The sequence below is a fragment of the Engystomops pustulosus genome, chromosome 3 (assembly GCF_040894005.1).
Source record: "Engystomops pustulosus chromosome 3, aEngPut4.maternal, whole genome shotgun sequence".
In the NCBI taxonomy this organism is placed as follows: Eukaryota; Metazoa; Chordata; class Amphibia; order Anura; family Leptodactylidae; genus Engystomops; species Engystomops pustulosus.
This window is the reverse complement of record NC_092413.1, coordinates 26,322,578-26,334,793: the sequence shown is the minus strand read 5'-3', so window position 1 is coordinate 26,334,793 and position 12,216 is coordinate 26,322,578. Positions and strand designations below refer to the sequence as shown.

The 12,216-nt window shown below is 39.6% G+C and overlaps 1 protein-coding gene across 17 annotated transcripts in view; it reads left to right on the top strand.

The window, feature by feature from the left end:
- Window positions 1-12,216, top strand: part of NRXN1 (neurexin 1) — a 1,062,013-nt gene that overhangs the window by 714,376 nt on the left and 335,421 nt on the right. The window contains exon 1 of one of the 17 annotated variants that reach the window (XM_072140351.1): window positions 1,481-2,559. The exons of 13 other annotated variants lie outside the window; for them this stretch is intronic. In XM_072140351.1, coding sequence (XP_071996452.1) covers window positions 2,328-2,559 — 232 coding nt within the window. In that variant the 5' untranslated portion in view covers window positions 1,481-2,327. Of the gene's footprint in view, window positions 1-1,480; window positions 2,560-12,216 lie in introns of those variants that run through there. 3 more of the 17 variants (XM_072140352.1, XM_072140348.1, XM_072140349.1) reach the window with 3 other exon arrangements.

Here is a 12,216-nt window from a genome sequence, read left to right as displayed (position 1 = left end):
CATGGATAATGCTTGTGTTTTAACTAGTTCAGTACCAACACAATAAACAGTACAATATATGTAGGGTTAAAATAATCATCCTCCCATATAGGCAGAGCTCCCCCAGATCAGCACTACTATTGTGGGCAGCCTCTATGAGGTGTTATTAGTGTTATAGGCATTTAACCAGTTCAACGCCGCTGAGATGTATAGCTACCGGAGATCATACATTGACCATTGAAAACCAATACAATGAACATTGAAAAGGTGAGATTAAAAATCACCATCATTAGCAGAACTCATTCAGCACCACTTCTAGTGGACAGTGGCTTTGGGGGAGAATCATAGTTAACCAGTTCAGCACCACTCTTGTGGACAGCTTGCTCTCTGTTATTATATAGGGGTTTGTCCAGTTCAGTTTTAGTGTCATTGTGTGTCCGTATGATCAATGATATAAGGAAGAGCTCTCCTACCTAAGCATCACAGGTATGGGAAAGGCTTATTCAGGATGAAGATCATATCATTGTTCACTGTGTTGGTACTGAACTGGTTAAAAGACTCGCCTTAGTCTTTTTATTCCAACACCATTAAAAAAAAAACAAACCTAAAATAAATAAATAAATAAAATAAACAATAATTACACCATGTATAATAATAATAGTAATAATAATGATAATAGTTTCTGTTATAGCATCACTGTTCTGAGCAGCAACTAAAAAATATTAAGAGTTTAACCCTTTCTGCAGTCTTATGGAGGGTGTTATAGTGTACCTTAACCCCTTCTGAACCATTGGCATGGAGGGTGTTATAGTGTACCTTAACCCCATCTGAACCATTGTCATGGAGGGTGTTATAGTGTACCTTAACCCCTTCTGAACCATTGTCATGGAGGGTGTTATAGTGTACCTTAACCCCTTCTGAACCATTGTCATGGAGGGTGTTATAGTGTAACGTTAACTCCTTCTGTACTACTGTGTACACTATAACTTGTAACCCATTCAGCACTGCTTTACACATAGCCTGTGCTGCTTTACTGATCTCCAGTAACAGGTTAAACAAGAAACAAGTCTCCTTAAATATCTCTAATTACAATCCACTTATACTTAAAAACAATAAGCAAAGCTTCATTACACAGAGCAAAATTGCCTCCAATTCTCTATTCCATTGTAATGTAGTGTGGGCACAGACTCCTCCAGTCTCCAGTGAGTACTCCTTCCCCCACCAAAATATTGTAGGTGTCTGTGGCAATAACATCTCTAAGACCCCCCCCCCCACCCCATCTCCCTGATAAAAGGCATCCTGACATGTAATCCTTAGATCCAGCACAAGGGGGCGCAAGAGCACATTGATTCCTTCTGCAACAGTGTGTAAAAGGGTTAAGAATGTGTATAAGTTTTTCTTTCTTTTTTTCCTTTTTTTTTTTTCCAAGATGTTGGAACATTTGATCTATAGCATGGAAGGGGAAAATGCTAAGTATATCTGCACCAGTGCCTTGTGCACACAGCCAGAGATAAGAGTGCTGCTTCTTTTGAACCTTTCTGAAATCTGAGCATCCCCTTTGCTTTGGTCTTGTAGGTGTATAATAATAGCAAAGGGAATCAGAAGGTTTTTTTTCTCTCTCTCCTCCACAGCATTATTCTGCCTCCCTCTTTCACATAGGCTCTTCCTCTGCACTGCATCCAAGCTTCAGTGATTTGCTGTTTGGAGACTGCAGATTTGCATAGGCTTCAGATGGGAAGCATATTCCTCTCCCTGATTCTTTCATAAGGCTGCACTATTCTCTGGGAACATGCTCTGCTATTACTGTTAATAGTCAGACCACTCACATTGCATTGGGGGGGAGGCTGATTATTGAGTTGGCTGTGGTTAAGACTCTGCTCTGTGAGTCCATCCACTCAATGCAGAACCTAGGAGAGCACATCAATTTTTATTCCTCAGCAAGCTCTAGGAAGTGGCTTTTTCTTCAGTCTCCTAACTGGATATCCTGTGGATTATTATGGCTGCGATTCATCTAGAGGAAATCCCTTTTCTGCAAACTATGGATCATTAATTGAAAAAAAGCTGCTCCACAACTTGTCACCTTTCTTTTGTTGGGTTTTTATTTTTTTTTGAGGAGGATCAAGTCTTTTAATATCTACCAAGATTGTGGCTCTGTTGAAGTGACTATGTGTTTGGCTGGGGATTGGTGTCATTGGACCAGAAAACTGGGGGAAAGAATGAAGTAGAAGATAGAGGGAGAATTGTCTAAGGGGAGACATTGGCTGCTGTCTGGGATGGAGCTGTGAATTTTCCAAGCCTGGTGGAGTGTTGGGTGGAAAAGTTTGTGCAGAGCTGCATCTGACTGCTCCATGCAGCAGCAGCAGTGGCTGCCCTGGTACTCCAGCTCTGACCCTGGCCCTGCTAGTGCCAGCCTTCCTTTGGCCATGTGGATACTGCCTCTTACCCTCAGTGGGGTCCTTGGGGTGACCTGGGGTGCATCCAATCTGGGATCTCATCACATTCATCACTTCCATGGAGGAAAGCATGTTTCAGCACCTATTGCAATCTACAGGTCACCTGCTTCCTTGAGGGGAGGAAATGGTGAGTCCCTTTTCCACCTCCCCAATGTCTGATTTTTACCAGTTTCCCCAAAAAAATAAAAAATAAAGATGATGATAGTGTGTTGCCTGCCCCTGGCTGTGGAGGGGTTAATGTTGCCTTGTTGTGGACAGGCAAGTTCTATGCATGAGATGAAGGTGCTGCATGTGAAGGGGTGCAGATATTTGGTCATCGGTCCTATAGTGTTGCATTACAGTATGTGCAGGCTAAGGCTCAGCTATGTACTGTATTGATGATGCTGTAATATATGGTCCATCAGGGGCTGTATACATACAGCAGAACAGTATATAGGAATCTGTGTATGAGTTGTCTGTATCACACCCCATAATAACAATTCCTGTATGAAACAGATGATCCCCTGGACATCTATGGTACATATTGCTATACTCAGTTATATATTGTTATACTCAGCCCCCTACATAACATAAGGGGTTATGCTTGTTCCTTTGATATCCAAATTTTGCATTACCCCCCTATTGTTACAAAGCCTCCATCCTGACTGCAGTGGGAGCTAAGTCTTTGGATAGTGTACAGCAATGTGTTACTCAGTACAGGAAGGGGTTAATAAGCATTCCCCCCCTGAATGACTGCTTTCACAGTCTGCAGGATTCTGGATCAGGCGAGAAGCACAGTGGTCCAAGTAGTACAGAACCAGCACCATACAGGGACACCTGGACTATAGCACTACCTGCAGCTGCTCTCTATAGGGCTCATGTATGGACAGGGTCCTATCCTGTGACTGTACACTACTGGGGGTCCACTCACTACCCCTTTATCATCCCCAATTTAATGGATAGTTCCTGAACACTAACCAAGGGGAAGGGAACATAAAGCTGCACAGCCATGAAGGAAAAGATCACCTGAAGATTAGGCTGTGGGGGAATAGGGGGAGATACAGGCAACAAATAGCCATGATGTCACCTCAATGTATACATCACTGGGGTATAGACATCTCACTATAATGTCACCTCAATGTATACATCACTGGGATATAGACACCTCATTATATACATCACTGGGCTATAGACACCTCACTATAATGTCACCTTACTGTATAGATTACTGGACTATGCACACCCCAGTATATAGATCACTGGGCTATAGACACCTCACTATAATGTAACCTCAATGTATAGATCACTGGGCTATAGACACCTCACTATATACATCACTGGGATATAGACACCTCACTATAATGTCACCTCACTGTATACATCACTGGACTATGCACACCCCAGTATACATATATCACTGGGATATAGACACCTCACTATATACATCACTGGGATATAGACACCTCACTATAATGTCACCTCACTGTATATATCACTGGGCTATGGACACCTCACTATATACATCACTGGGATATAGACACCTCACTATAATGTCACTACACTGTATACATCACTGGGCTATGCTCACCCCAGTATACATATATCACTGGGATATAGACACCTCACTATATACATCACTGGGCTATAGATACCTCACTATAATGTCACCTTACTGTATAGATTACTGGACTATGCACACCCCAGTATATAGATCACTGGGCTATAGACACCTCACTATAATGTAACCTCAATGTATACATCACTGGGCTATAGACAACTCACTATATACATCACTGGGATATAGACACCTCACTATAATGTCACCTCACTGTATACATCACTGGGCTATGCTCACCCCAGTATACATATATCACTGGGCTATAGACACCTCACTATAATGTCACCTCACTGCATAGATCACTGGGCTATAAACACCTGACTATGTAGATCCCTGAGCTACTGTATAGACACCCCACTATATGGATCACTGGGCTAGGCACACCTCAGTATATAGATCACTGTGCTATAGACACCCCACTATATAGATCACTGGGCTATATACACCTCACTATAATGTCACCCCACTGTATAGATCACTGGGCTACAGACACCTCACTATATAGATCACTGGGGTATATACACCCCACTACATACATCACTGTGCTATGGACACCCCACTATAGGGATCGCTGTGCTATATACACCCCCCTACATACATCACTGAGCTATAGACACCTGCCTGGGAGGCTCTGGATTATCCATGCAGGTGGAGGACGATCAGGGGCTGCAGTTTTACTTTCATATGGAACTTGATGCAGGATCCCCTGGGAAGATGCACTGGAAGAGCAGATTTATATTCTGTGCAGAAACAGCTTGATCTCAGGAGTCGGGAGGGCTCAGAAATATTTCTAGGAACTGCAGAGTTAAATGATATTGTGAATATATAGGAAAAGTAGGTCAGTTTTACTTTACTTGGGTTTTAGCTTCACAATTACTTATGGAAAAAGGATTTTTGTTCAGAAATACACCTTTATATCATCTATCTATCTATCTATCTATCTATCTCATATCTATCTATCTATCTATCTATCTATCTATCTCCTATCTATCATCTATCTATCTATCTATCTATCTATCTATCTATCTATCTATCTATCTATTATCTATCTATCTATTATCTATCTATCTATCTATCTATCTATCTATCTATCTCCTATCTATCATCTATCTATCTATCTATCTATCTATCTATCTATCTCCTATCTATCTATCTATCTATCTATCTATCTATCTATCTATCTATCTCATATCTATCTATCTATCTATCTATCTATCTCATATCTATCTATCTATCTATCTATCTATCATCTATCTATCTATCTATCTATCTATCTATCTATCTATCTATCTATCTATCTATCTATCTATCATTATATTTATCTAACTAACCTCTTCTGTCTATCAAGTCATCCTATATCTATCCATTTACAGTATCTGGTATCAATCTATCTATTCATTTATTCTTTTATCTATCAATGTCTATCTATCCATATATCTATCTATCTATCTATCTATCTATCTATCTATCTATCTATCTATCTATCTATCTATCTATCTATCTATCCATCTATCTATGTTACATTTTTTATTTCATATATATCCATATATCTATCTCTATATCTTTCTGTGTCTATCTCATATATAGTTCTATCATATTGTTACCATTTATCACAAATCTATCTATATACAGTATCTAAAAAACAGAGCAGCACAGTCCAAAGCCAAATAATCATAGGATAGGGTGTTATCCCGAATCCTGTTTTTGCCTTTTCTATAGTAGCTATCCCTTATTTATCTATCATTCTATACACTGCTATGTTATGTGCCGTTCTATCTATCCTCTCCTCCTTTCTGAATTCTTCCATGCATCTAATATCTATCTATGTGTCTCGTTCCTTTCATTGTTTCTACCATCGATCTCTCTCTCTCGCTATCTATGTCTCTCCTATACACCCTTCTCTCACTATTTACCTGCTCGTCTGCCAGATTTCAATAGGGAATAGCTACAACAACTCCACAGAGTAGTAATAGGGGCTCTGCCTTCTACAATTTCAATATTTTCTAGACTATGAATTTGTGTTGTGGCTTCTCGCCCTCCCCGCACCCTACATGTGATCTCATACTATGGTAATTCATCACCTAGCCCATGCTTCTGCTTCTCGAAATGAGGAGTCAGTTGCCTGCAATAGACAATGTCGTTCCCAGGTAGAGACTGACTGATGATACAAGGAGTGGCAGGAGAGAAGCACTTTACCGGATGTCAATGGTCTTAATAGAAATATACGGTTATCAATGTTCCCGATGCAATTACCAGGATATAATAATCCCTTCATCATCATCATCCTCATAATATAATCTGCAGTGCAGTAAGAGACAAAGTCAAAACATTCTCCGTCTCGAAGATCAGGACATAACTTAGAGAGAGACGAAGATGTAAGGAAGCTACACACAAGGCTTACGACACCCTCATTAATAACACAATGGCGCGCCCTATCATTAAACGCTAAATCGTACCTCCATCATGAACCCTAATTATAATACATCATCCCCCGTAACCTCCAGCATCTCCCCCTCTCCTCTAACTATGGAATCGGGTCCTCGCTTTCATAGATTTGAAGGCTTTTTTGAGCAATTTGTCTATTATTACTACCATTGTGTCGTCTCTACTTTGTGATAGTTTCCTTATTATTACCAAGTGATGGAGCAACTATAATAATGCATCAGATGTTGGAGCAGAGATGATAATTATCTACTTGGTAAAAGGAAAGAACTAACTTCTTGATTTTTTTTTTATCGTATGCAAAAAGTTTCTTCCAGTTTTGACATTTGGTAATTACGGGTTCTTCACCTTAGTTTTTGTTTAAAGGTCAGAAGTAAAGGTTTTCCTGCTTAAATTTAGATGGTATCGGAGACGATGGATCATACAAAGGCAAAACAAAATCCAATCCCAATTATTATTGCTGATTTTAATTTTAAATTTAATATAAATTGAAAAAAATCCTAATTTTATCAGTTTTTAATTAAATATTTTGGAACAAGAAAAACTCATTACTCAAACCTGGGTCAGGTTCATACTCACCCTATGCAAAATTAAGAATTGCCCCAAATTTACCAGAGTAAGAGTAACAATAGGGGCGTAACTTGAGAGGGTGTGGTCACAACTGGTCCAGGAGGCCTAGGTAGCCCATATGGTGAGAAGACTAGTACTATAACCAGTACATTATTCTTGGTTATTTCTGGGGGTCTGGCACATATTTTGCACTGGGGCCCTACAGGTTCAAGTTAGGCCACTGGTAACAAGGTTTTATTCTATGATGACCACAAAATTGTGGTATACACATGTCTTGCTATTTTAATCTATACACATATATGAGGCATATGCAAAAAGTCAAAAAATAATACTCAAAACACTAATGCCATATTGGTCAGTCCCATGCTTATTAGACATTGGATACTTACAATGGGGGATATTTATCAGGGCCCCTGGGCCACATCAGTGGCATAGTAGCCCTGAAATAATGACAAATGCTAGCTTATTGTGAAGACGAGGTGCGGCCATGGGAGTGGTGGGCACGACCGGTGGGGAGTGGGCCGTCACGGGGCGTTACCACCTGAGCACTCGCTGCAGCTGTGTTTATTTCTATCCCAGGCCCTACCTGCTGAAGCCTCTTGATGTATTGGGCTGCACCAGAGCACCAGCGGGGGTATCATATGCCGGCGTATGATAAATAACCCCCAATTTATTTGTTGTAACAACTCTCTCCTGGTCTACTTCGAGATCTTATCAATATTTCATTCAGTAACCAGCTTCTTATTTATAAAAAAAAAATTATTTTCCTTTGGTTTTAGAGAATTTTTGGGGATCTAGTCAAGCAGAAAAAAGGCCTTCATCGTCAATGAAACTTCATAAGTGCCCAAAGAATTGCACATTTCATCAGCTATTCATTTATAAAGGTTTGCTTCTTTAAAGTGGAAGTGAGTCATACGGAACGGAGCGTGGTTCTTATAGGTTGAGGATTTGTTTAAAGAACTAAGGTGTACCCAGTACGATGTTGTCACCGGTTGTAAACAAAGAGATGACTATGAGTGGGATTGTACATATAAACTGTGTAAAGATTCTGCAGCAGTGAGTCACTATTCAGCATGTTTATATATATATATATATATATATATATATATATATATACAGGCAGTCCCCAGGTTACATACAAGATAAGGTCTGTAGGTTTGTTGAAGTTGAATTTGAATTTGTATGTAAGTCAGAACTGTATATTTTATCATTGTAATCCCAGCCAGAACTTTTTTGGTCTCCGTGACAATTGGATTTAAAAAATGTTGAGTTGTCGTAAGAATCAGGATTAACAATAAATCTTAATTACAGACACCTGTGATAACTGTTATAGCTGTTTATTGTAGTCTAGGACTAAAGTACAATAAATTACCAAAATCCAGTGGTTCGATTGTAACTAGGGGTCGTATGTAAGCCGAGTGTTCTTAAATAGGGGACCGCCTGTAATACTTTTTTATATAGATATTTTCTGATAAAAGTTGGAGTCTGCTACCTGAACCCAAACCACATTCCAAGTAACCCCAGTGATTGTTTCAGGCACCTTGGGTGTTAACTGTTTAAGTGTAGCTGTGCACACTAAAACAGGACCGTCATTCCTCATCACCTCTCTGGGGAGCACAGTGACGTAAAAAATGGAGGCTTACAGTGTCGCCAGCATGTAAGTGCTGGAGTGCACATACCCCATTAATCTAAATGCTTTCTACTCAATGTCCACTCAACAATAGTAACAATTTTTTTGCATTTTTTTCTCTGTGAGCCATGGGGCAGGGGATTGTACACTTAGGACCAGTCCTAATTTGTTAAGTAAGGAAGTGAAGAGCTGTTGTACCTGAAAGGGAGCCTAACCTCACACTCTAATAATCTAATACTAACATTATATATTAACGTCTTAAATAAAGGGAAGTATATTTCACAATCAATCTCTTTAACTGGCAAATGGTAAAGAAGACAATGTTAAGAATAACTAAGAACAGGGCTCCTACTGTAGTCAGTTGCCTTTCAGCCACTTCCTGGACCTGTGATGCTATATCTATCGATCACATGGCTTGAAATACTAAGCACGACCACCATACATTGTATAGCACTGTGCTAGGTAAGCAGTGAAGAGTATTTTGTTCCTTTCAAACAACTGTAAGTTTATCAGACAGCCACCAATCTGATATTGACGACCCATTCTAAGGATAAGTCATTGATAACTATGTCCATGAAGCCCTCCAACAATCTAGGGATGCCACAACTATTCTATTGTTTTGCTCGAGATTAGTGGCATCAGTCTTTTCTAGTAGCCTCTCATAGCCCTTCTTCCATAAAAAGACCATGTTTAGGTCGGTAGTTAAAGGCATTGTAGGTAAAAAGTATTATAAGCCTATCCTTGGGGTAGGTCATTAAAGGAGTCATCTGGGTTTATACATGTTTTTTTTTCAATTTGAGCCCCAGACTATAAAAAAGTTATATAGAACAAAAAAAGTTATATAGAACCTATACTTACGTCGGTCCAGCGTGGCATCTCTCATTACCGCCGGTTTCTGTTGGCTTCCAAAATGGCCAGCAGTGATATTGGGGCAGATTTATCAAGCAGTCTGAAAGTCAGAATATTTCCAGTTGCCCATGGCAACCAATCACAGCTCAGCTTTCATTTCACCAGTGCTCATGAATATTTTAAAGGGGAGCTGTGATTGGTTGCCATGGGCAACTGGAAATATTCTGACTTTCAGACTGCTTGATAAATCTGCCCCATTATGTTGACAGTGCGCACCCTCTACAAGGCCGTAGACAGGGGCTGTAGTAGAAGCACCATGTTAAGGCGTTGTGCTGGATCAGAGGTAATGCCTGAGGTAAGTATAAGTCCTTTAATATTTTTACATCCTAGGTTCATGACGGACTCATGATCTGTCCAAAAGATAGGTCATCAGTTGTATCTGCCTGTACAACCCAACTAAGAAAACGAATTTACCGTCCATGATACCAAAACTTTATTTGACAAATTCTAGAATATGACTGGTTGGCATAAAGTTGGCATATGTCTCCAAATATACAGTCAGGCCCGCTGTCATGTCCTTAATACCTTATTGGTTACTGGTCAGACATATAAATTATATTCACCCTTCAGGTATTGAGTTGGATCGCTCCAGGCTACAGCATAGCTGTGCTCGCATTATAGACAAGATCCTGACACTCTCCACATCTCATTGCTGTCGACAATAACATTCCGGTATTTTCTTTACAGCTTCTTCTATTGTTCTTTTGCCAGTCCATAAAACACATTCATAGGGAAGACAAAGGATTGCGGCATCATTAGACTAACAGTCTCCTTATCACCATATCAGACATGTGAGCATCGATGTGCACGGATAAATTGATTTCTTGTATTTTACGCCCCCCCCCCCCCCTGTTATTTAACAGCAAAAACACACGGATTAAAAATTACATTGATGTGGACAATTCCTGCAAGTGCTCAAGTGTAAAATGACTTGTATTGCCAGAATATTGAATCGTGAGAAAATACAACCATCCAAGATCCACGTCAACTGCTACTTATGATAATCTCCATGACTGATCTTCAGTCTTCGGTCTACTCTTATTTTTGGAAGTTTTTTTGTTATTAAATTTTTGGATTTGTTGCTGTAAAATCGTTTTAATAGGGAAATTTCCATTAAAACCCATAAACAGATGCTTTAGCGAGACCCTCAGCTTAATTTTTCTTCATTCCGCTTCTTTGCCATGCTTCATTTGCACTATCATGGCTTGTCATTTATAAGGCTTACAAGGTGGCAGAGCAGAGCTTATAGTTAACCTTTGCATATTTATGCCTCCTGACCCAGTTTTCGGGATTGTGCTGTTAGAAGATATTGCATTTTTGAGACACATCTTGGTAGCTATTTTAAATCTCTATGGTTTGAGCTGTGAACTGGATCATTTTTTTTGTAATTTATTAGCAAATGTTCTCAGAAGCAAATTGAATGCATTGGTTTAATGCGTCCCAGTATTTACATATGAAAGACAGACTCACATTGTCCAACACAATACTTATTGTTTTTTTAGTTTCTCTAGGTTTCTTAAACCAACAAAGAAATTCTCCCGATTCTCATGAATGTTTTTCTTTTATTATAGGGGCTCTAAGTGGGTTGGTATATTGATCAATTTAAGGAGGGTATTCCAAAAATATTTTATTGACTAATACTAGATAAGGGATTGTTTGACACCCAATGCAACACTTTGGATTCTTCGGAGTCAGAGAATAGTGCCAAGACCTATAAAGTGGCAGTGCTTGGTATTGCATAACGATTGCATTGACTTAAATGGGTTTTCTGGGAACTATTTTTTCAGTACATCCTCCAGGGGACGGAAACAACAAATTACTCATACTTACCTCTCTCTGGGACTCTGATGCATAGTGGCATCACCCATGACCACTTGTCTCTGTTGGTATACATTGTCAGTGGTGAAGTGACATTTTACAGCCTACTGTAATACAGGTTGTAGATACAGACTACCTCTGAACCTCCGCTGAATACCAACAAAGGCCATAATAATGGGAGGTGCTGCTCTGGATTGGAGCTCAGGATAGAGATAAGTATAAAATCTTATTTTTACACCATCTGGGGCTAAAACAATGCACATGACATCACAAGTCACAGGAGTGCTGCACTTGCTTCAACCAGCAGATTAACGGGGGTTCCAGATATCAGACCACCACCATTGTGATATAGATGACCAATCCTGAGAATAGTTGAAAAAATAGTAGTAAAAAACCCTTTTAGGTGGTCCGCTACATAGATGCATGCTCATCCTCATATGCATTGTTCCCAATGAAAAGAAAGTAAAGTAACTGAAATTTAGCATGTGTATAGAGTATTCTAACACCCTCCTGACATATTATGTAACACAAGAGTTAGGGGGTCCAATATATATAAGATTCAGCACATTTTTGTGTTCAATACATTTGATATTTGACGTAGATGTCCATTAAAGGTCCTGGCCATTGTTGGTGTCTTTGTACCACCAGGTTGTCCCCTTTTTTGCACACTACTAATAATTTAGTGGCTTGTAACATTTTTCACTATATCTTTTGGTAGTGAAGGATCAGGATACTTGGGCTAACCAAATAATATGACACCTCTGAGGCAAAATTGTCTTTGTCTGGGTATCCATTTTGATATCGAGTTGGGGGTCTAC